Here is a 26,360-nt window from a genome sequence, read left to right as displayed (position 1 = left end):
GGGGTGGAAAGTAAACACAATAATGCATCAATAATCATAATATAATATAATTGTTCTGAAATGGGCCAATCTGCATAATGAGTACTTTTACTTTTGGTACTTTAAGTACATTTTGATGCTGATACTTTTATACTTTTACTTAAATAAATGCTGAGTGATGACTTTTACTTAATAGAGTATTTCTGCCACAGTGGTGTTGCCACTTTGACTTAAGTGAAAGATCTGAGTACTTCTTCCACCACCTGAGAAAACCCAGAAGCAAACCACTGAGCGAACAACTGAAAGCATCATCAATATTTTACTGAATATATTTGACACTGATGAGTGCTGAAAGACCTGTAATAAAATTAGTACAAGATTTGCATTCAAAATATTACTTAACTGAAAGTACATAAGTACTATCAGCAAAAAGCAGTGCTGGAAAGTAACTAAGTACATTTACTCAAGAACTGGTACTTAAGTACAATTTTGAAGTACTAGTACTTTACTTCAGTATTTCCATTTTCTGCTACTACAATTAAGAGGCAAATATTGTACTTTTTACTCCATTACATTTAACTTTAGTTACTAGTTACTTTTGCAAATTCAGATTGATAATACAAAATGTAATGAACAAATATATTATGATGTATCATCACAGGTTAAGATAAGACTTTATTGATCTGTGGAGAGAAATTCACAAGATACCCAGCTTCACCTTTACCAGCTGCAATATTAAAATGATCTACGCATCAAAATTGATAATTGAATAATATAATATACATTATTCTGAAATGGGCCATTCATAGCTGTTCGAGGAGGAACTAATTTAAATTATTTTACACAGCCTACAGCTGGGTAGTTTAATCAGTAACAATATTGTATATTAGCCTATGAGATGATGATACAGATTGAGGTAAACATTAATGTGTAAAATAACTATATCTGTCAAATAAATGTAGTGAGGTAAAAAGTACAATGTAGCACAAAATAAAAATACACAACTAAAGTACAAGTATCTTAAAAAAAAACAAAAAACAAAAAGATGGATTAGTTACATTTCACCGATGACACTGACTGTATCAGTCTGCAGCTAAGTACGGTGTAGGAGTTGTGACATCAGCCAAATTAATTTAAATTGAGGTTTCAAATGTTTATTTGTCACGTACACAAACAATATGTGAAGTGAAATGCAGAGAGATTCCGATTCTCCAAATTTCAGTCTGAAGTCCAGTCAAAATAGTCCCATTACTGTCATAGGCGAAAACTTGTACGTCATACATGTATGTCAACTGTAGCCTAACCGATATAGGATTTTTGAGGCCGATACCAATATCGATGTTTGTGAACTAATAAATAAATAAATAAAAAATCTGTTAACGATATATCAGTTAAATCCAAGAAGCTACCAAATATAGATACTTTTCCCTGCTTCCATGTTTGCTTAGTGTTTGTATCACAGGTTACATTTCCTGGAAACATAGCTAATGGATGCAATTCCCAAATAATAAATATATTAAGATTCTCATTTCTGAAAGGTGGTTTATTACTTAAACTGAATTTACCACTCAGAAAACTTAAGATACTTCTTATGGCATTGATTGTTTGTAGTCAATGGACTAAAACATGCAGGAATTGTAGCAGTTGTGGTAGTACTGAAAACCTGGACCACTGTTGGGAACCGCAACCTCAGAGTAAAAACTAGTCTCACTAATGGTCTCACCATGTCTGGCAAGCTGCTGCTGTAACTAATCCTGTGCAGCCATATTTAAACACAGGAGGAGGTCTGGAGAAACATAAACAGTTAGTTGGTTAGAAAAGGACAGAGACGCTTTGAGCTGTCAACAATCAAACAGTCCGTTTTGCTCAGACAGGGCATGGCGTTGTTTTTTTGTACTGCTGCACGAACAAGGAAGTTCAAGTTCCTTTAAGTGCCACACAGCTAGAAGCTACAGCTACAGTTCACCACACAGGGGTGTTCTGCAAAACGTTTACAAAAGTAGTCTACATTTACTCCAGTACTGTACTTAAGTACAATTCTGAAGTACTTGAGTATTTCCATTTTTACATTTCACTACATTTCAAAGGGAAATATTGTAGTTTTTACTTTGCTTGTAGTTTTATTTGACAGCTATAGTTACTTTTCAGATTGCCATCTTACATACACAATACGTATATGATGAGCTTATAAAATACAATACAATGTGTCCTTGTTACATGTTTCAGATGTCTATGCGTTGTTAGCAGTTCCACCAAAGAGGCATTTCCTCTTTAACCTTCTCAGATTGTGTTTTGTGATCCTGTTTGAGGCCCGAAGAGGTAACAGTTTCCAGTATTTCACAACAAAAGCAAACATCAGAGAAAAGTCTAAAAAATTAATACAAATTTGTGCAGCAGAACTTAGTTTTTTCTTTTTTACTCTGCCATTAATCATCTCACATCTGGTGACCCTTCGGAGGGGGCCCGACCCCTAGGTGGGGAACCACAGGACTAAACTACCTATCACTATATAAAGTAGCTAAAATGAGCTCCATCTTGACCAGCTACAAAAGTTATAATAATAATGTTTCTGCAGAACAACTTTTACTTTTGATACTTAAATTACATTTTGCTGATAATACTTCTGTACTTTTACTGAAGTAGGATTTTGAATCAGTGATGACTTTTATTTGTAACAGTGTGAGTATTTTTACACTGTACTCTGGTACTTTCACTTACCATAATACTTGACAATACTCTCCATTTTGAAAGAAAGATGTTTTCATTCCCCCATACCCCTGATGGTGCAGACACAGGCCTCTTATCAGTTTTACAGTTTTATTTGAGTGCCTAGATTCTCAGTGGGAAAGTTATGCACAATCAGTGGCAGAAAAATGCTGTAATTGACTTTGAGTTTACTATAGTGTTTATTTTGTAGGGGATAGTGAATGAGTGTGAGAGAGATTACGGACACAGCACAAGGTAATCATTCTCAGAAAAGTTATCCCATTTGTCAAAGTGCTGTGAATGTAGAGATTCAGGTGAAGAATAGATACATTCATGAACCCTTTTTGTCCAAACAAAAAGGAGGAATACAATATTTGTTTCTGATGATGTTTAAATGTTGTGGTCTAATGTCAACAAATGACCTCTACTTACTAAAGTAGCATGTTGTGTGACATTTCAGAGGTGAAGAAGCACGTGTTCCCTGTGCAGGCTAGCTCTTTCTTTTATGCAGATATTAAAGAAACACTGACTCCAGGATACCAGGATGTACTTAAAAATGTTTATTAGTTTTAAAAAGTCTTTAAAAACCAGTATCAACAAGCACTTCCCCTTATAAAAGCACTTGCTAAAATGCAAAAAAACAAGAAGAAAAATCCCCTGTACACTGACCACAGCAACATAACAGTGGAGGGCAGTTCTACAGCTCTGAACCACGTTCAACAAGAGGAAGGGTAAAGTCTTCATTAAACACAAACATCAGTGCTAACCAAATAAATGCAAATGACACAATAAAGATAAACATCAAAACTGAGAGAACAGATTCAAAAGCTGAATATAAATAAAAGTTTGTCTAAATTGCTCAATATTAAATTATACTCCAAATTAGACTATTATTATTACAATGATATAATCTGCTTTTACAGAAGTCACAATATATCTCATTTCCACATTTTAAACGTGCAAATATTTTCAGGGGTAATTTTCTGTCAAAATCCAGTTCTGAAAGGTTTTGGATTACAAGCTGAATCTTGAGAGTTTTGTAAAATTTTCTCATTATTCACCACAATGTATTGGACAAGTTATCTGTTGAAAAAAGAACTGTATATGACACGTGGTAATATGCTATGACACTTAAAAAGTATGCTACAAAACATCATAACAGATTCACAAGATTATATGGTTTGCAAGGTTACAGCTTCTGTACAAACAACACACTCTAAATAAATAGTAGTAAAACAAAAACACACTGGACCATGAGCCACACCCCCAGTCTGTACAACAAATAAAGTTAGTGTGACCAGCAATACAAATACACTCAGGAATCTTACAGTGTTTTTTTGCCTCCATAAAAATATTATTTACCTGTTGGGTTTACAAAAGCATCAACAATAGTAAGCAAAGAAATTCTTAATATTGTTCTGATGTACTGATTTTATAAAGAAATGCTTCCCAGTGCTGCAAATGTTACCAATTTTTCACTTATTTCCCATTTTATCTGTCATATTACAGAATATATTTGTTATGGCTGTTATCATACATAACATAACTTAGTATGTCCCTCACATAGGAGATTTATATTAGACACCCGAGATCTTAGTGCATGTCATTGCAGGTTATATTTAAAGTCTTTGGTATGGACATAAGGCTCAGAGACCAAAACCCTCAGCAGCACCTGCGAGTCTCATCTCATCTGTGGTTGCATGCCTACTTTACACACAGCTCAGTGTAAAGCAACACTTTCACATTTGATCAGTGATTACCTGGCAGGGCATGCAGTAAAAGATATTCCTCCGTCATCCAAACCAAACACAGTGCATTTATGTAAAGAAACACAAGTATTACAGATTGTCAGTGCCGTATGACGAGCGCTACATTAGGAAACAAACTTGTTCAAGTTCTTAATGCTACTAACTTTAGAAATTAAGTGTTCATTTCCACTCAATTTCATCTACTACATCCATTTTGCCATTTTCAGATGAAAACCTTCAACTCGAAGTAATTTGCACATAATACAAATAATGCATTTTCTGAGCGCTAAGGAAAATGGCTATCATTTCGTTTTATTTTGACCGTCCCATAAGTCTTCTTTTATACTAGATTCATACTTTAAAAGACACCCCCCCCCTCCCCCATTAAAGGGGGGTGGTTGTATACATTTCATCGCTTTTTATCCACTAGTGGTTAAATGGTTGAGCCCTCATCTGTTGTATGTAGCACTACAACATGAAAGATATCCCACAATCCTCCACAATGCTTTGTGTGACATAACTACCATATAAATGTCATACAAATACTCAATGCATAATTAAAGCAGTGTTTAGGGCATCATTGCAGGAGAGAGGTCAACCTTCTTGGTTTAATGTGACCACACTAAACAACTCAGAACAACTACAAGAACTCATGTTTTAGTGTATTGCTGCTATTTCTTAATATATCTATTAAACAATTAACAAAGACATTTTGTGCACGTACATTAAAGGGATTCATTAGAGCTTCTACAACTTTATAGTTATGACTATACAAGACAATTACTTGCAAAAGAGGCCTAATTATATTATTAATATCTTCAAGTTGTCGGAGCTCTGCCTATAATGCACACGTTTGATTCTCGAGATGATTAAGAGATGAGAGGTTGACTTGGCTCTTTAAATTTACTGGCTCAAAAGTCTGAGAGGCAAAAAGTCTGTGATGATTGTCAGGAAGATCTTGTATAAAATAACAAAGCTTGAAAATGTGGATATGATAACCAGATGCAGTTTACAACTTTGAAAATGACAGTTTAGACATTTATCACTTCCTATTATGGTTCTGGTAGATTTCAAGTATTAACTTAACCATCAAAGTGATCCATCAGTAAAGGAAGTAACACTATTGTGTTTTTGATTATATAATTAGCATCTTCAGTGATGACTGATCATAAGAATTGATTGATTTACATGGATGAATTTGGTTCTATGTTTTTGTCACTAAATGATATTTCTATAAAGAGTGTAAACTTTTAAACACGTCTTTTTGTTAATATCTTTTTCGGATAAAGAAAATGCCCTGAAACCACCTAAAGCTCCTACAAAGATACTTGTGATACATCCATTTTTTATGACAATTAGTTCAGCAGTAAATACATTTTGTATCTTATGCTTTAATTAGATAATGCCTGCAGTTGCCAAGATTTAGACACAATGATAAAGAAATATTATGGTAAAAGGCATATTAATAATAATAATTTTTCATTAAGTTCCACATTTCTTTACACTAAGAAATCCATGGCTCTGTTGTGATTTGTTCACTGACTCTTCAGTGAAATATCAAACACAACATTAAAAAAACAACAGGTTTAGGATTAGGTTTCTTTTTTTGTCAGTAACCTTTTTTTACTGGTTGGAAATGCTCCTGATTAAACAACGTGAGGTGACGTTCTCTGATTAAAGGGAAATGACCAGTATTTTAATCAGAGCGTTGCAGCATCATTGCAGTTCAGCCTGGCACTTAAACTGGACAAACCTCAATGTGTCCAGTGTTGCATTATAAAGTGTAAATGCCTGAAAATAAATAAAACAAACAGCAACCACAGATTGTTCAACATGACAAAAAAAAGCTCTATTCTCAACCCATCAACCCAACAGCTGGATGATCTTTGCTTTCTAGCCAGTCGAGTCCACTTGAATGTGCCGCCTCGCTGGTAATTTGCTGAAACAGCGGATCATTCACCAACTCCGCAGCAGCAGCAGCAGCAGCAGCATTGTGATATTGCCCTTGCTGCTGGTTGGGGTCAAACAGGAGGTTTGTGTCCAGTGCGTTTAGGTCATTGATGCTGCTGGAGAGCTCTGATGTCATTCTGATTTCACAAGGGAAATCTGCTCCGCCTGTAGTTAGTTGTTCCATGAGCTGGTTGCCAGCAGTAAGGCTGTTGTCTGTGAGGAGGTCTTTCACAGCGCTGCTGAAATCCAACTGCTGATGCTTCTGTAGTTCTTCTTGATGCTGCTGTGTGCTCAAAGTTAACAACATGGACTGGGCCTGTTGTCGATGCTGCTCTCCAGAAGCTGATTGTGCTCGGCTGTCACCTGCTGAGAGAAGCATTTGTTCATTAATAGCATTTTCGATGAGGTAATTTGGCCTCTGCAACTTGCATGTGCTGGTGGGGTCAGAGGTCATCAGGCTGAGGTGGTTGTCACTGCAGGAGAGGTTGGGGTCGGACTCGAGGATCTGGGTGAGGTTCATGCGTGCAGTGTAGCTGGAGGGGAAATTATTGACCCCCAGACCCCGAACAGTGTCATCATGGTCCCCATCCAGCTTGTTCAGAAGGACATTGGCGATATTTTTGCTGTTGCGTTGTTGGCCCGGTGTGGGCAGGACCTCAGTTTGCATCATGATGTTGAGTGGCACAGAATGGCTCCTCTGAGCCATGCTGCTCACTCCAAGATTTGTCTGGCTGTTTGCAAAGATGTTTAACACCTCAGGCGTCACAGGAGAGTTAAAGGGAGACACTACTGAATGAGGGATATGGGGAAGGTTTCCTGTGTTTCCACCCAAATTCCTCTGATGCACAGCGGGGCTTACACTGCGACATCGGAAAGTTGCAGCAGGTGTGTTGGTGGCTTTGTTATCCAGAGGGGCAGGCACAGCAAAACCCTCCTGCTTGGCCATGCTGGCTACCTGCTGCTGCACAGGCGAGATGGGAGTCAAACGGCCAAAATGGCTGTCATGGTGCCGTGCATGAGGGACGGCGAAGGCGTGAGGTTTTTGAAACTGGTCACCTATCAGGCCTTGATAGCTGGGGAGGATTCCCATTCCACTGTTTGACTTGTTTAAGCTCCCACTGCTGCTGCTGTAACTGGTATTCATCCACTCCAGCCGGGTCTTGTCTGGGTGGGTGGCCATCGGTCTCTGCATGGGCTTGACAGGGCTGCTGGAGACAGTGCTGCCGTCATGGAAACCAGTGAGGCTGGAGTTGATGGGTGTAAATGCAAACGGGTTCCTGCACTCCACTGGACTGGGAGGAACAGTGCTGCTGCAGTTGGAGTGTGGTGTACCAACTGGGGTGTGACGACTGCTTCCCAGTGTGCTGTCCACTGGGGTGGTGGAGGCCATGCGGGAGCAGGGGCTCTCTCTGGTGAGGCCTTGGGCTCCTCCCATCATTTCTGATGTGGGTGTGGGAGTGGGTGTTGGTGTTGGAGTTTGGATCAGGTTGCTGTGGCAGTTTGCAGCATGATAGAAGGAGGTCATGGTCTGATTGGTAGACATTATGTTGTCCGGCATCACAGCCTGTTGGCCTTGCACTGTGACACAGTCTCCAAACTCCTGCAGGTTGTTAAGTTTCATTTGCTCTTCCATCTGCACCAGCTCCTCCACAATGCTGTCCTGAGTCACATCATCATCAAAGGGAAAGTAGTCCATATCCGTCTGCATAGGGAGCTGGCTGGACGATGAAGCTTGATTGAAGAAGTCTAAAGATTCAGTAGCAGGGGTGGACTGAGTGTAGGTCTGTTGTTGAGCACCTTCCAGACTCCCTGTGGTTGAGTTTGAGCTCCTAACATCACTCACACCTGAGTGTTTTTGGAGGCCGGGGTTATTAGGTATGGCATGCATGTTGGCCATTGTGTGCCCCTGTTGTTGCTGTATTAATGCGTGACTGACTGAAGTGCTAGTTTCCATAACAGTGGAAGGGTTTTTCCTCTGCATTGAGCTCTGTGTTTTGGCAACAGAGTAGAAGCCACTGGCTCTGAAAGAGGAAGTGCAGAGTGTGTGGACTTGAGTGGACAAGTTCATTTTCGCCTCTACCTCCCTAGTAGCTGGTGCACTTTCAGGTCTAGCTGAAGCTCCTGGCCTGGGGACGTTACTTACCGCGTTTGTAATCCCATATCCAAGACCAGCAGCGTCCTCTACTGGCTGCTGGGGCATAAAAGCCCTTTTGACTGGCGAAAGGTCTGGACTGAGGGCCGAGCGTTTCCTGAGGCTCTTAGTGGACAAAAAACCTTCCTTTGCTGATGTAACACTGCTGCTTTCCCCAAATGAAGGTGCTCTGCTGGTGTTTAGTAAAGAAACAGCGCTGGTATTGTGAGTAGAGGGAGTTAAGTGCAAAGTGCTTGTATTATTGGCGCCATTATTGCTGCCTTCGACAGTGTTACACAGTGTTAGTGCCACAATGTTAGTGCTTGAGGGGGACTTTCCGTTGCAATTAGTGCTGGATGTTTCCTCCAGACCCAGGAAGGCTCTAGTCTGAGGTATGGGCACGCTGGCAGCCCTCTGTACAGCCCCTGCAGCCCTATTTGCCATTGCTCCTTGAGTCAGAATTAGACTGCTAGGATTTTGCATTTGGCTGTTTTTATGTATAGCTTCAACTTCCATTTCAACATCGATGGTAGGGGTGTTAGTAGTCTGCCCTGGCCTGGCCACCGGGGCCAGAATGGGGACTGCAGAGGTGCTCCTCATGCTTTGATTGTAGCTGATGTCTTCTGCAATTGCAGAACTGCTAATGCCTGCAGATGCTGGCCGCAGACTGGTGTTTGTGAGGGAAGTGGTGGTATTGCTGCTGCTGGGTGCAAGCGATATGGCTGTCATCTTGACCAAACTGACTGGGCTGACGTGACATGTAGTCATCATAGTCTTAATGGGGCTGTTGCCGATGATCATGGTGGAGGGTGAGCGCAAAGTGAAAGCAGTTGTGGCTGAAGGTTTGGGCAGGATTTGTGCATAGCGCTGCCGAGCAGAGCGTTCTCCCGCCGGACTGGCTAGAATATTTTGCGGGGTTTTGGGGCTCTGTTTCACTGCCTGAACTGGCTGGGTCACCATTTGGAAGTTAATTGGCAGCACTTTGCTCTCTACTGTACCCATGGGACTGGGGGACATCAACTGCCTGCTTCTCGGTACCTGCAGAGAGGGACGATGACCACCAAATAAATTATTTTCTGTAATCATCTTTGATGTTTTTGCAGACAAGTTCTCAAAATGATCGGGGATGTGTTTTTTAAAAATGGCAGTTACACTCATATCTGAACAAAATTACTCACTGAAACATTGAGCGACATTGAAGTAACAAATATCATTGACTGATTCTATGAATGTTTTTCATAGTAGTCAGTTCAGAGTTATTAAACTAAAAATGAGAGTATTAGTCTGATTACTTGTTTGATGTCAGTATATTCAGTATTAAATGCTTTGTTAGAATGAAAAGAAGAGGTGTAATTTTGAAAACAATGTACTACTCAGACTGTACTCATCTTTACTAATTAATGAATTTGCTGAGTTGTTAAATTCAAAAGGGTGGTCATTTTAGATGCAAATTGTGTATATCAGGTTCTAAGCATTAATACAATTATATCATTTACAATATTAAGTCGATTACAGTAGATAGGACAAAATTACACTCAACAGTGTAATCTAAACCTGAGTCCTTCTTTCTCACCGTGATGGGACTTGGGACAGCGGCGACCACGATGCCTATGGTTGGCTGAGGTGACAGAGTCGTGGGGCTAACACAAGGCACACCGTCATCTGCCCTCTTGGTTAGTCCCTCTCCAGGTAAAGGTGAGTGCAACTTCTGTTCTTGTTGTTTCCTCTGGATCTTCCTCTGGAGCTGCTGCTTTGCATCGACAGAAGGCGAGGACAGGGTTGTCACATGAGGCTGGAAGGAGTGAGCCTCAGCAGTGGGGACGAATGCAGAGAGCGTCTGTAGAGTATTAACCTCTAAAGAAAGGAAACCGTGGGATTTAGGTACGTATTATGCTACTGGTATTAGTAAAAAGTAATAACCTCATCATCATAATATCTAAATATGTGAATATATAAGCTTTAGTTACTTGAACAATAAGGTTTGATCACTAGACAACACTTAACTTATTGTTTATTTGTTTATTTTATTGGATCCCCACTAGATTCTGAGGTTGCAGTTGCTAATCTTCCTGGGATCCACACATTCAAAATGGCTTAATAAAACATTAACAATATAATGAATGCAATTTTTTAAAATTAAAAATAGTTCAAATAAAGCAGCTGATCGCAATACAACACAACCGAATTAATAACACACAATTGTCAATCATATCAATAATTGGTTCAAATTACCGCATATAAAGATAAACGAAATGAAAGCAAAGTCTGTGCCACACAAACACAGACAAATAAGAACTAATAATTACAACAATATAAGCTGTTACGTACACAAGCATCCATAAAATTCATGAAAACTAAGACAACATCAAATAGGAACAAGCGTATATTCAGTCGGCTTTAGGTCCAAATGCATTTGTTTCTAAAATGTGTGAGTGTTGATTCTCTAATAGTTTGGTGACTTGTTCCATTCTGCAGAAACCTTGTACATAGAGTAACTGTAGGTTTTAAAAGATTATTCTTGGGTCTAGAGATAATTAATTGTTGTTTATTATATGAGTGTTACATGTTTGAGTACTCCAATAAAGCTGTAAAAGTTTCAGTTACTTGAACCTAAAAATACAGCTGCCCTCACAAAAACAAGCAGCCTGGAATAAAAGAGCAGTAACAGGCAACTGCCACCAGATGCCACTATTGACCTGTTTTTACACAGGGAGACATGACGCAGCCATAAACTGTGTATTACCTGTCGCTGTGCCGGTCGTAATGGTGAGAGCTGCCAAAGACTTGTTGCTGATGTAATGGCTGTCGATTAGGAAGCGAGCCAAGTCTTCCACGGCATCAAACTGGCGTTTCAGCACCTTTTGGGCCCACTCACACACCAGATCACAGGCTGCAAATCGCACATCCTCCTTTATGCTGCTCAGCTGGCCCGGTGACTCTAGGATATCACACTGGAGCTACACACAATAGATATGTGGTATGACACACTGCATGACAGGACAGTGACAACAATGGAAATATTAACAAGGAAAGATGTAAATGTGCTTACTCCATCCCCTGTTTTATGGAGATCCAGAGTGGGTAAAGATGGCATGTGAACAAAGGGCCTCTTCCTTAGTCCACTATAGCAATATGTAAGCTGGTGTTAAGATCAAAAACATGTATATGTTGGCAATATACTGTAAATTATAAACAATGCGCAGTCCATGTAATGCTTATCAGTTCAATTTTCCATAAAAAAGGAATATCAGAGAATTGTATTTTTCATTTGTCAGACCAATGTGTGGAAATCTGAAAATTAGAAAAATAAAAATTGAACTGACAAGCATTACACGGACCAAACACCAACTGTGCTGACAAAAATCCCCATACTCAGATAGGGCAGCGCATAAACATTATTACACCCTCCCGAGTCCAACAGAGGGAGTAGGCAGTGTTTGCGTGTAATATACAGGAGGAATTAGAAAGTGCACACTAACATCTACTTTGGGAACAATTAGCTTACAAACTAGTCAATAATAAAAGTCAACACTTAATACACTCGATATCTAAAATCAGAACAATAGTGCAACTCCAAGGCAGCTTTTCAAATCTATACATATAACATTTAGTTGTAAAAACAAACAGAACATTTTTTTAAGCAATCTAGTGTCATGAGCTGTTCCAAATGTGAATTCTTTATTAAAATTAGGAAATGTTAACTTCGCTTTTAAATGTGCAGTCACTTGTAGCTACAGTACGTCTGAAATGACTGATGTACTGAAGTGATACATGAACTTTTTATTTCATGGGATTCCGTCAGAATAGAAAGCCAACTAAGTCTATACACTGTAAATAATTTCTCACGATGCTGTGATATTCAAGTGTTTAGACTAATTTAACCACTTTGTTGGAGTAAACTATTTGACATTTTACATCTGTTTAATATGTTGATATTGAACCAGTTCTTTTACAGATTCTTTTAATTAGTGCTTATACTAGAAATATTGTATAAATTAAAATTAATCCTGCAGTTTTCTAATATGTGTTCAAAGCAAACTCCCTTCAAAAGACAAACATTTGAAGTTATTCCACATCATAACCCATAAAATTAATGATCTCACCTTACACAATGATAATTTCATTAACCTGAATGACTGAAGGCCATGAATATAAACCACGTTTTGCAAAAAATAATAAAATAAATAAATATCACAATTGTGTCATGAAGGTCAAGATCACAGTGACTCCCCTGAAGGGCCTCTGTATTATGCTGGTGCTTCCGAGGCAGAGGGGGACTTTATTTCATTTCACATCTATATTTAGAGAGCTTATGAACTGCAACAGCAGATGGTCTGTGACCAGAGACAGAGGCCAGACTGTTACAATCCATTCCAGTGAAGGATATTTAGATTTTCCTCTCATGCCAAGTCGACGCGCCTTCATGTTCGGGAAGACATTTTTCATCATTTTTCCAAAGTCCGCAGCACTCAGTGGGTGGTAGTTAAGATTGTCACAGAAGCTCCTGAAAGACATAACAGATAAATGTAATTAAAAATATAGAATTAAAAAATGCCTTGAATAATGAATCAAAATCATATCAATACAGCAGATTCTGTTCTGAGCCGTTACTGTTTTCATCTCTGGTGAATGTGAGGTGATAAAAGTTTTTAAAGTTAAAACTATTTTTTTCTATTCTGAAATTCAATGTGACTTTTTCGTCATGGTGTGATAATATTAGTTTGAACAATTAAAGCAGCTCTAATAAATATTTCTATACTAACAGTTGACAAAATTACTTTTATAATGTCAATCATCAATCGCAGTGATGATTCTTTCGTTTTACAGCCCACAGCTTTACTGTTTTCGTTCACTCTCACGGCTCTCATAGTGTCGTTTTCGGCTGCAGCAGACAGCTGTTTTCAGATTAAGAGCTCGGATAAACCTGCACACTACCTGCTCAGCACCAAACAACAGACAAAGTTAGCGACTAACTGGTGAACATAGTGGAGCATTTAGCAGCTAAACAGCCAGATATTTTTCTCAGGAGTTGGTGGAGACCAAAAACAAAGCTAAAAGAGAGTGAATATTGAATTTTCATCAGGTCAACAGAACGACTCCAAATAAATGATAATGTTGCTCCGTAAATGCTGGATGTGTACATAGAGAACTGTTTGCTAAAACATATCAATTTTATAAGGTGATAATATGTCAATGATGTGTTTACAGCTTGTTGAGCTGCCCCTGAGTGGCCAAATCTGTTAATGCAGGTTTAAAAAGGTACAATATGTAAAGTTAAGTGTGTTTGTAAAATGAGAACTATGCAAACTAAACTCTAACTGACATTAATATCTGACATTCTTGTATTTGTGGTTGATTCTGTAAAGTTTAAAAAAGATTGTGACAAATTGTTGTTTTGTTTCAAAGCAAAATGTTTTTGCTGTTTTGAAGTGAAGCACATTTTGTCTCTTTAAAGCCTTTTCACCTGTCTCTCCTAAAGGCGCCAATATTTCTGGAGGGCACTGTATTTCTGATCTGGTAGAGTTAAAAAGACAGTTACATAACACTGTCAGAGCATTTCAATGGCTGTCTCAGACTTTCCATTCTAATATTACCAACACATGCTGCTCCCTGTGATTCCCATGCCTGCCGCGTCTATTTATACTGACGCTTCAGCCGGCAGCAATTTAGAGGAGAAAGAATCTCAAACATTAGTAGCTGTTATCTATTCAAAAGGTGAAAACCAACGATAAATATTCAAATAAATAGTGAAATTTATAGTTAAGCAATGGAAAAAATGTTTAATGTGTTTAATAAGTAACAATCAAGTCTCATCTCTCAACTCTACTTATACCTACTTGTATTCATCATAGACCTCCTGTTTGGGAAGAGAGGTCTCTGGGTATTCCTCTAAATAATTGCGGATCCAGCTGAACGCATGCATCTGCTGTGTGCGGCTTGATGACAGGGCACTCTGGTCACTGAGAAAAGATGTGGATCATTGATTGATTGACAAATGACAAAGCAAAAGATACAACACTTGTCTGACTCAAGTCAGTGTAACCTCAGTCCTGAGAAATCATCAAAGCTTATCGAAGCTCTGAGTTTCTATATCATTCATATAATAAACTTTTTTAAGACAAGAAAACAAATGTATGCCACTATCAATGGTTAATCGTTAAAGTGGTTTCCTGTTTCATAAATATTTCATCACTGTCCATTTCCTGTAAATACTGTCAGAAAGCAGGTGTATCCTCACCTTTTATCAGTGCTAGTGCTAGGACCAGAAGGCAACTTCAGGTAGAGGTAGAGTTTTTCAATGTCTGAGAACTTCTCGACATCTTGCTGTAGAAATAAAAAGGGGACAAAAAAGGAAGTTTTAATATTTGGCCTTTCCTTCTCATCAGCATAAAGTAGTTTCCTGCCATGGATTTAAAAGGGTAAGAGGTAGTCTTGTTACACCTGCAAGTGGGAGTGATTCTTGGATAGTTCATAATAGTGAATGGTAAAAATAAGACTGAACGTTTCCTTATTCATGTTTTCAGCTGAGGCTCGGCTCTGTCGGTTGGTCCATCACAGACTGAAATACACCCATCAGCCATAAAATTATGACCACTGACAGATGAAGTGAATAACACTGATAATCTCGTTATCATGGCACCTGTCAGTGGGTGGGATATATTAGGGCAGCAAGTGAACATTTTGTTGATGTGTTAGAAGCAGGAAAAATGGGCAAGTGTAAGGATTTGAGCGACTTTGACAAGAACCAAATTGTGATGGCTAGACGAACGGGTCAGAGCATTTCTAAAACTGCAGCTCGTGTGGGGCGTTCCCAGTCTGCAGTGGTCAGTACCTATCAAAAGTGGCCCAAGGAAGGAAAAGCGGTGAACCTGCGACAGGGTCATGGGCGTAGCAGCAGACCAGTCAGGGTGCCCATGCTGACCCCTGTCCACTGCCGAAAGCGCCTACAATGGGCACGTGAGCATCAGAACTGGACCACGGAGAAATGGAAGAAGGTGGCCTGGTCTGATGAATCACATTTTATTTTACAGCACGTGGATGGCCGGGTGCGTGTGTGTCGCTTACCTGGGGAACACATGGCACCAGGATGCACTATGGGAAGAAGGCAAGCCGGCGGAGGCAGTGTGATGCTTTGGGCAATGATCTGCTGGGAAACCATGGGTCCTGCCATTCATGTGGATGTTACTTTGACACGTACCACCTACCTAAGCATTGTTGCAGACCATGTACACCCTTTCATGGAAATGGTGTTCCCTGATGGCACTGGCCTCTTTCAGCAGGATAATGCACCCTGCCACAAAGCTAAAATGGTTCAGGAATGGTTTGAGGAATACAACAACAAGTTCAAAGTGTTGACTAGGCCTCCAAATTCCCCAGATCTCAATCCAATCGAGCATCTGTGGGATGTGCTGGACAAACAAGTCCAATCCATGGAGGCCCCTCCATCCATCTCGCAACTTACAGGACTTAAAGGATCTGCTGCTAACGATACACAGCACACCTTCAGAGGTCTAGTGGAGTCCATGCTTCAACAGGTCAGGGCTTTTCTGGCAGCAAAAGGGGGACCTACACAATATTTGGCGGGTGGTCATAATGTTATGGCTGATCGGCGTATCTCAACCATTATTTTTGATGGATTGCCAAGAAATTCTGTACAGACATTCATGGTTCCCACAGGGTACTGACTTCGGTGATCCCCTGACGTTTCCTCTAGTGCCATCATCAGGTCAACATTTTAATAGTATGTAGTTTGTGTTTATTGCTAATTAGCAAATGTTAGCATGCTAACATGGCAAACTAAGATGGTGAACATGGTAAACATTACAGCTGCTAAACATCTGTATGTTAACGTTGTTGTTGTGAGCATGTTAGCATTCTGACGTTAGCATTTAGCTCAAAGGCTGTAGACTCTTAGTCTTGTTCAATTATTTGTTGTCAATGACACTGCAGCACATCTGCCTTTATTCCAGTAAAGGGCTAAACTATGATCCTGGCCTATTCTCAGTACAAATGTGACAGAACAAGAGGCTAATAAAATACAAACAAATCATTAATATAAATAGAGCACACTTAGCAGTTCAACATACCACACTCACACATGATCTAGTACACTCTAGATCATGCCTGCACATTATAGTTTTTGCATGGTCACCTCTCACTCTCATTCATTCATATTCAGCACACACGACACAGGCACGCCTAGACTGTACTAACGAAACCTCTGAGCTACAAACAGTCTTTAGCACCTCTAACTACGTTCTTCAAAGAAACATGAGAGCCTGAAGAAGGAGCAGTTTAAATTCTGCTCGTTTAGATGGCAGCAGACAACAGTGCTGAACACCAAGCAATACTCTAACCCTGTAGGAGTGAATTCAGTGACATACACAGTGCCTATAAAAAGTATTCACCCCCCCTTGTAAGTATTCGTGTTTTATTGTTTTACAACACTGAATCAAAGTACATTTAAGGTGGCATGCTTGAAACTGATCAACAGAGCAGACTCTTTAATGTCAAAGAAAAATGAAAACAGATCTCTACAAAGTGATTTAAATTAAATACAAAGATAAAATACAAAATACTTGTTTGCATAAGTATTCACGGTCTTTAATATGACACACCTAAATCATGACCGTGCAGCCAACTGGTTTTAGAAGTCACATAATTAGTTAAATGGAGATCAACTGTGTATAGTCAAGGGGTTTTATGTGATTGTAGTATAAATACATCCGTATCTGGAAGTCTAACTTGTGGTGAGTCGGTATTGTGGCAAAACCTTCATCATGAAGACAAAGGAAGACCCTAAGCAACTCCACAAAGGTGAATGACAAGCACAAGTGAGGGGGAATGTCCAAGTCACTGAACATCCCTTGGAGTACAGTTAAAGGGGAACTCCACCGATTTTACACATCAGCCTGTTTACAGGCCTGGATACTACTTCATGTGTGGAGTTTACGTTTTGTTTGTCGGTCACGTTGCATTGTGGCTAATGCAGGCGCCAGGTTTTGACAAGGAAGAAGAATGCATGGAATAAAGAAGATGATATCTCTGGTTCTGCTGCATCAATTTTATCCTTTTTTTTTTAAAAACTGTCTATCTTGAGTCTGAGTTTAAAGAAATGGAAAGAGTATGGCACAGCTGTTGGGCGACAGCTTCACCAGTCACAGCTTTATGAGAGACAGGCAAAGAGAAAGCCACTGTTAAAAAAAACCTCATGACATCTCAGCTATAGTTTGCCAGAAGGCCCGTGGGAGACTCTGAAGTCAACAGGAAGAAGCTTTAATAGACACCGAATATAATAAACATCCCCACAGTGAAGCACTGCGGCTAGGAGCGAGGAGCATGGACAAAGTTTTACTCTGACTTTAAGCCAAGCAGTGCAGAGGTATGAAGCATAAATATACTGAATTCATACAGCTATACAGTTGAGACACACAAGCATGTGCACACATACAGTGTAAATGGATGCAGACAGACACACAGAGACGGACAGGCTTCTGCAGAGCAGGGGAGCGTGTAAGGTGAACTCGATTCCTCTGCTGTTAACCCTTCTCTCAGGGACAGCTCGCTGCATGGTGAGTGTACAGGCACACATCCACACACTGCCAACACATGTCTTCACTCATATATATATATATATATATATATATATTCACCCTTTCAATTGGCTCCTAAGAATAAACGTTATTCTGTCCATCTTCTCAGATTAACTTCTTTGTTGTTAGGGAACCACAGCTCATCCATGGCTGAAGGTAACAGACACTGAGCAGCAGCAGCCAAGAGGAATACAGCTAAATACACTTCATTCTGATAAATAAACACTGTAACGTGGGCAGTTTGTTGTATCTGTGAGCTGCATTTCAAATGCAATCCTGCTAAAACCTTGCTGTGTATAATTCAGAGAGCATCGTTGGCCTTTTTAGTGTGACTCACTTCCTGCTCTGCTGACTTGGGACTGTCAGTGTCTGTATGTTACTGTGTCATGAGCTCTGCACAGTGAACTCCTTTCCCCTTTTAACTCAAGATGTGACCAGCATGACAAACACACATGCAGTGTGGATTTTAGTAGGAGATAGTAAGAAACTTATTTTTACAATATAGTTGTTCTCATTTACACATTTTTCTGTTTCTGTTGTCAGATAACGGAACAAGTATGACATTTGAAAATTGCGACTCTTAAACACCACATTGACCAGCAGTCATTACCAAGCTGCTGAGCCACAGAAAAAAATCATTATCTAACAATCACGACATCGTCAGACAAGACTGAGCCAGGGCGAGCCGGATGCTGTGTACATTTAGTTAGATGAGAGAGAGATTGATACCACTCTCATTTTTATCTGTTAAATATGAAGCTGGAACAAGCAGCTGTTTAGCTTAGCTTAGCATAAAGACTGGAAAGAGGTAGCCTGGCTCTGTCTGAAGGTAACAAAATCCACCTACCAGCACCTCTAAAGCTCAATAATTAACACGTTATATATTTTTTCTTTAATCTGTACAAAAACCAAAGTGTAAAAACAAGTTTTATGAAGGGTTATGCTATTATACTATTTCTTGGCCGGGAGCAGTGACTTCCTGGATTCTTGTCATCACTGTGAGGTTGCCAGACAAGCAGTGGAGACTCCATCTTTGCTAATTGTCAAAGATCACTCAACATATTATCAATTCAGTGCAAAGCTTTTTATTAAGCTGTGGAACTATTCTGTTTCCAACAAGTTCATCTGAATCATAAATAGTTGATTGGATATAATTTTCAAAGATTGTTTATTCTGACTTTTGCCTTTGACATGAGACAACACAGGGTGCGTTGTCAAAAGAGATTTTTTATCTTTCTTTTTTGAAAAGGCACGACAGGGATGAGTTTAGATGGACCAGTCTGTATTAACAACATTACATCACACATTATATACAGAATATTACATGAGGACAACCAAAGTCCCGGCCAACTTCTACTAGCCTTGGCTCCACAATTAATTTTTTGCGTTGAGGGTTTCTTTTATCCAAAGCAGAAACATGATACTAGGGTATTCTGCTAAGTTAAAAGGTATTTACAACTGTACTTGCAATAAAATTTGAATTCATCATAACCTTAGCAAAGAAATAACAATTATTTCTCTGTTATTCAGTCACACTCTCCGGGGAGCTGCATGTTATTTCCTAATAACAAATTACTGTTATATCGTCATTAAACAGCAACTGTGCTGGCAAGTACAAAAGATACCGATTTAGCAAACAGTAAAGTACGACATAAGCTGGCTCTTAGTAGTGTTCGACTTCTTCTCTATATAGCAGGTTATGAAATCTACAACAGAGCATCACACAAAACCACTAAACACAGTCAACGCAGCCTGAGTCACAATGTATGTATAAACCATGAACATCAAACCATAATTCATGATAACGTACACTGTGTAACACTACAACTAAATATACTGTAATATATCCACAGCCCAGTGGATATTCGTGGTCCCCAGAGGATTCCTAATGGTTTTGGTGTCCTCCAATGTGTACACAAGAAGAAATATTAAAATGTGACGGGCAGATTGCAATTGACTGAGCCCAGCAGAGCTGCAATGATTAGTCGATGAGTCAATCGAAAGAAAATTAATCGCCAACTATTTTGATTATTGATTAATCGATTCAGTCATTTTTCAAGCAAAAATGCCAAATATCTGCCGGTTCTATCATACTGTATATGATAATAAATGAAGTATTTGTTTTGGTCGGATAAAACAAGCAATTAAAGGACATCATTGGGGGTTGCTCTGGGGAGAAGCGACATCGTTTGTCACTACGTTTTGATGTTTTATAGACCAAATGATTAATCGAGAAAATAATCGGCAGATTAATAGAAAACAACAATAATCGTTAGCTGGAGCCCTAGAGCCCAGTAATTCTTCCCAGAGCTTGACCTTTCCTGTTTTTGACACTCCATGAGGTTTCATCTAGCGCCACCTTCAGGCCAAAATGAAATTAGCTCCAAAGGGGATAAACCGATAATGTACTTTTTAATTTTAACGATCCCATGACCTTTCTTTTAGCATCACTCTCGAGACATACTTTAAGTATTTCTCACCAATTACTGGTAAGACCTAATTTGATAATACCTTTTATTTAGAAATTTGAATCACAATATTTCCCTCTGACCATTAGGGGATGCAACACACTGATTTATACTCCATTCAAAGAGGAGACAACTATATGACGCTGGTTTAATGAGAGCATATTTGACCTATTCACGAGGCTGCCGTCAGAGGTTAATCTCTTGTTGTCATCATTCATAGAGGATCACTGCACATCAGTATCTCAGTCCCTGAACCGGGCGGTCCATCACACTGACTTTACAATGAGCTGGCATTCCACATAAAAATAACTTTTCTAGGCTTGGGGATAGTTTTGCAAATCGTAAACCTTTGTGGTTTAAACATTTAAAATACAAAGACTAATGATTAACCTCGTTGAGCCCTGACCAACCAGCAGACGTCACTAGCTCAGTACAGTTGTCAGGTCTCAGATGCGCCCTCTATTGGTTGACCTAAAAAGCTGCTGTGGACAGATTTGCTGTCGTTTTTTTTTTTTTTTTTTTTTTTTATTATGCCAGGAAGGAAATAAACCCATCAAACAAGAAACAATAGTGTTTCTACATGCTAGAACCACAAATAAAATACAAACAATATTTAAACAGATAACAGCAAAATAAAAAAGTTTCATTAAAATTGCAATTTAAAGGTTAAAAACATGTCGAGAATACTCACCAGAATGTTTTCCACTTTTGATTGAACAGATTTGCTGCAAAATAGAGACATAGTACAAATTAGTATGAAGCCGATGTAACATGAGTGCTTGTGTCTAAAGTGTATTTATTTATAAAGCAGAGGAATGCTTGGCATGAGACGACCCTCCCTTCAGCATCTCTCAGGTCATGTATCCCACCACCGGGAACACATGTTGTCATATGTAAAGAGAGAGAGACTGTGGTAACATTGTCTCTGACAGAAGCACAGTTATTCATTTGCAGTCACTGAGGAAATCTACTATATGTCTTTTTCATCCCATTTGAATTTAATCTTGAAGGAAGAATTTGATAAAAGTATGAACTTTCACCACTTACTCATGTTTTTTTAAGCCGTTGTTAGCCATGTTAAATCATCTTTTAAGAAAAGCAAAAAAACTAAAATCCTTTAAGAGTCTTCCCAAATATCCATATACTCATGCCTATTGTATATTCAACATAAAATTAAAGGAGGCCAGTCACATCCATACTGTACACTTAGGCAAAAGGTGCAGTGCAAATTCACGTACACCAATCACTATTTTGACAGAAGGAAATAACAAAAATTGACGAAAATAAGCAACAAGGTCCTATGAAGGAGCACTTATTCAGGCAAAAATTAACATCAGAAGACACTCATCCTGAAGCTCTATACTGATTTAAACCAATGAGTCAAACCAGATGCATGAATAACTTCTCCAGGTCTAATTCTTAATCTGCAGACAGGTCAGGTTGTTGTTGACTGTGAGACAGAAGGTAAGTCTCATTTAAAGACTCTTAGTTGGCGACACTGGGCAGGTCAGAATCAGGGGACGCTCTAAGCCACGACTAGAACAGTTCACTTTAATTCACTGTTACTAGGGGGCCAAGGATTTCCCAGTGCTGAAAGGCCGTCATTAAGCTGTTTGTAAGGCAGATTTGGCAGGTACACTGAACAACACCTGAGACTTAGATTAGGAAAAGTAATAAAGAATTGATACAAGAGATCCTTCAAATCACACGGTGTGTAATATTCAAGTGCAATTAAATCTCTGACTAGATGGCTTGAATGAAAGCAGCTCGCTCCACAGCAGCACTTCACTATAGACTATCACTCCATATGAAGACACAGTGACGGTGTAGTTGCAAATGAACTTGCTGACCCCGACCAAGACGGTCTCATTCTACCATGAAGCGCTCAGCAGCAGGCCGCTGAGGTGAACGTCAACATTTATGCTCTAATCTTCTTAAATGTTAAAGATTTAGGGAGCAGGACAAAAACTTTCAATAGCCCAATATGTTACTGAAAAACTGGCTTCAGCACAGTGACGTGGTTCTGTTGAGGTTTTCCTGCAGACATTTCAACTCTGAACTGTTGTGCTTTCTGGTAGTTCAGCCTTTTGACATCTATTGGCTGTTTGACATTTAAACGATAGTACTTGAGTTCATTCACATTCACAAATAAAAGGGTGTTTTCGGCCTTAAATAACTCTACACCAAAACAATCTAGATGGAAAAACTGCACTACAGGTGAGAGGAAAAATGTGTATTTTTGTTTGTTGTTGATTCAGTGTTTTTGATTTTGTTATGTGAATAGCCACAGATGCCAGTCCTCCTTATTCCAAACTTCACTTCAATGCAAATCAAGTAATGCTGAAACTATTACTTGGTAAACAGAAAATCAAAGATTAACAATTGATTAATAGTTTGTTTAGCCTGTTAAAAGAAATTACTGATTACAGCTGCTGAGATGTGAGGATTTGCTGCCTTTTGCTGATTCATATCATTATAAATTGCATACCTTTGTGTTTTTTCTGTTGGTGAAAAATATTTCAAACAATAGGACAACAGGATAGAGTTCAGTGAGTTCAGTGTAAATACACTGGTGTGAACATAATTTGGTAGTATCACAGCCATTTCTGGTATGTGTGAGCAGTTTTCAGAAACACACCTTGGTGATTACATGACATATTTGTGTTGCAAGAGTTAAGTACAGTAAACTGAGTTATGGCAAGTCAATTCACCCACTGCAGCAGGAACTACATACTGAAGCTGTTGGTTTTGGCGTGTCGTTAGTGTTTTGATGATGGAAATAGAGGGAACTTGAATGTAGATGGCTACTACTGCGACAATGGCTTCAGCCAATCAGTAAACAAGCAAGCGATGAGGAGACAGGTGTGAGGTGAAGGAAGGAGTGATCTAGCGCCATGTTTTGTCTTTACTTAAGTAAAAGTAGCAATACTCTATTACAAGTAAAGGTCCTGCATTCAAAGTGTCCCTTGAGTAAAAGTACACAGTACTATGCACCTGTCAGATTTATATTCTCATGTATTACACTATGAAATTCTTATTAAAGGTGCATTAAAGTGTAAGCAGCATTTTTATGTTGTTGCTGTTCCATGTGGAGCTAATTTCAACTACTATATATGCTGTTGGGTAGTTTAATGTATAGCAGTGCATTATCACATTTGATAAGATGATCATATGTTTTGTAGATGAAATCTTAATCAGCAGAATAATTTGTGACTATAGATGTCAAATAACTGCAGTGGAGTAAAAAGTACAATATTTTCTGGTGAGGTGCAGTGGAGTAGCAGTAATGAAGCATAAAACTGAGGTAAGTTAAGTACAAGTACCTCAACATTGTACTGTAACTGAGTACATAGTTACATTCCAACACTGTCCATGTCAGCATCTGACCCTCAAAAAATAAGGGTACTCTGAGACCTGAGCAGATTTTAAATAGTTTAGTCTGTCAGCATTACCAACCAGCCCAAACAACAGACAGCTACAAACTACAACATATTTCCATAATACTGCAGGGCAGTTTTAAGTAGGCTGATACGTACTGTACAATTATTCACACAGAACTCACTTCAACCAAAACTTCACATGCCCACAGAGTCAGTCACTCCCCGGTCTGAATGAACGAACTCCAAAAGACCTGAAGACATCAAGTGTTGATACTGTCAGCTTTCAAACTACATGTAAATAAATATTTATAGCTACTGACAGTGGTGGAATGTGACATTTACTCCAGTACTGTACTCTACTTACTTTTCATTTCACTTTTCTGCCACTTTATACTTCTATCCCACTTCATTTCAAGGGAACTATTGTACTTTTTACTCCACTACATTTATGTTAGAGCTACAGTTTCTTTGCAGATTCATATTTCACATATGATCATCTTATAAGATATGATGCATTGTTATAGATTAAACTGCCAGACAGTATATGGGTAAAACTGGCTCCACCTCAAGCAACTGCAACAGTATGCTACTACATATTAATGCATCAGTAATCCAATAATATCATATAATATATATTACTTTAATACTCACAAGAGGTTTGCTGCTCAACCAGTACTGTTTACTTTGTATACTTGTACGTTTTGCTGATAATACTTTAACTTAAGTAAAGTATTAAGTATTTTGCATGCAGGACTTCTACTTTATTTTGATGAGGTATTGCTACATATGAACACTACTTCCTCCTCTGGGAGCTGACTTTATGACCACAGCCAGTGAAAAGGCTCGGTGTAAATCTGATATTTGATGATGATTTTCCCTTCCAGCATCAAACTATGCACAGTAGTATCTGAGCACCTCACCAGATGGAGTTCTTGATCCTGAGCTGCAGAGCACTGGCCTCAGCGCCCTGCAGCCCGGGGAGCAGGCCGGGCAGGCTCCTCGCCCTGCGGTCCGGCTGCTGCTGGGGGTCCTCCTCGGCCATCACGGTGGGCCTCGGGACTGGACTGAGCTGGACTGGACTGGACAGGTGTACTCGCCCGGCAGGGTTAAGCAACATGGACCGGAGGACGTTGCGATGCTAACGGCACAGCAGCGCGCCCTGTTGTTGTTGTTGCCACCCAGTCCTCCTCCGACATCGCTCGCTTCAAGTCCCCAACACTTGGTGGCTCAAGAGGCTGTGCAGCAGAACTACGTGTCGCTGTCAAACGTGAGGTGATGCATGGATACAAGTGAAGGCGGGTGTAAACAGTCCACGGACAGCTGGAAAACAACTAGCTAGTCCCTCCGGTGCGCTGTGCTCTCACGTTATGGGATTTCTCTGCATGTGCATGCTGAGTAGTAGCTGTTGGGCGAACGCATGCGCACTAAAGACCCCAGCATTAAAAACAACATGAAAGCAGAATACATTACTGAACACGTTACTGTGAATGTGAATTTAAATATGTATATTATTATTATTTTATATGCATGTTGCTGACGTTTACCCAGCAATAAAACAGAATTAAATGTTATCTAAGCAGATTTTTATTTGTAATTGATGTATTATTATTATGGTCGTATTTATTGTTATTTGGATTAATGTTGGCTGGAATGAATGAATGTAGGCCCCAGGGCCCCCAAAAGCCCCATCTTGACAGTTTGGCAATGGTTTGTGTTAATTTGGAAAATTGTACCTTTGTTTGGAAATATGCACCACTAAATATCCACTGACACTCAGGCTTTATTACCTGATGACTACCAGTGGTAGAAAGTAAAGTAAGAAGCCTACATTTATAAGTACTTGAGAACAATTTGGAACAACTTTTCTTTTACTTGAGTATTTCCACTACATTCCAGAGGGAAATATTGTACTTTTTACTCCACTACATTTATTTGACAGGTGTAGATACCAGTTACTTTTCAGATTAATGTTTTACATAAAAACACAATATAAGATTATACAATACAATTATTAAATGTTAAAGAGACAGTTCACCCCAAAATCAAAATACATGTTTTTCCTCTTACCTGTAGTGCTATTTATCCATCTAGATAATATATTGGGACTAAATGGCACTCGGCTTGTGGTGCTCAAAGTGCCAAAAAATCTATTTGAAACAAACTCAACAGCAATGTGTCTTTGCAGAAATCATGGCCCGGTTACCTAAGATAATCCACAGACCTGTTGTGAGCAGTTTCATTTGGGAACTATCGGTAGAAAGAAAATAGTCCCTACATGAAACTGCTCACAACAAGGTCTGTCCAAAGATTAAAGTCCAAAATGAATACAAGTTTGTCTAGCAGAACCATGTTTTTTTCCTCCTTTACTACCTCATTAATCATCTCAAGACCCCTCAGTTATCTTT

General features: G+C 39.3%; 1 protein-coding gene across 1 annotated transcript; it reads right to left on the bottom strand.

Moving 5' to 3' along the window:
• Positions 1-3,230: 3,230 nt before the first annotated feature.
• LOC122877067 (DNA-binding protein RFX7-like) lies at positions 3,231-25,720 on the bottom strand. Its single transcript, XM_044198188.1, has 9 exons — positions 24,876-25,720; positions 21,267-21,300; positions 14,753-14,838; positions 14,352-14,474; positions 12,902-13,018; positions 11,564-11,648; positions 11,258-11,471; positions 10,088-10,368; positions 3,231-9,552 (listed from the first exon to the last, which is right to left on the bottom strand). The coding sequence occupies exons 1-9, from the start codon at positions 25,070-25,072 to the stop codon at positions 6,289-6,291; spliced, it is 4,401 nt and encodes a 1,466-aa protein (XP_044054123.1). The 5' UTR covers positions 25,073-25,720; the 3' UTR covers positions 3,231-6,288.
• Positions 25,721-26,360: the final 640 nt, after the last annotated feature.

The sequence above is a fragment of the Siniperca chuatsi genome, linkage group LG1 (assembly GCF_020085105.1).
Source record: "Siniperca chuatsi isolate FFG_IHB_CAS linkage group LG1, ASM2008510v1, whole genome shotgun sequence".
In the NCBI taxonomy this organism is placed as follows: Eukaryota; Metazoa; Chordata; class Actinopteri; order Centrarchiformes; family Sinipercidae; genus Siniperca; species Siniperca chuatsi.
The sequence above is the reverse complement of the archived record's forward strand: the minus strand, read 5'-3'. Positions and strand labels throughout refer to the sequence as shown.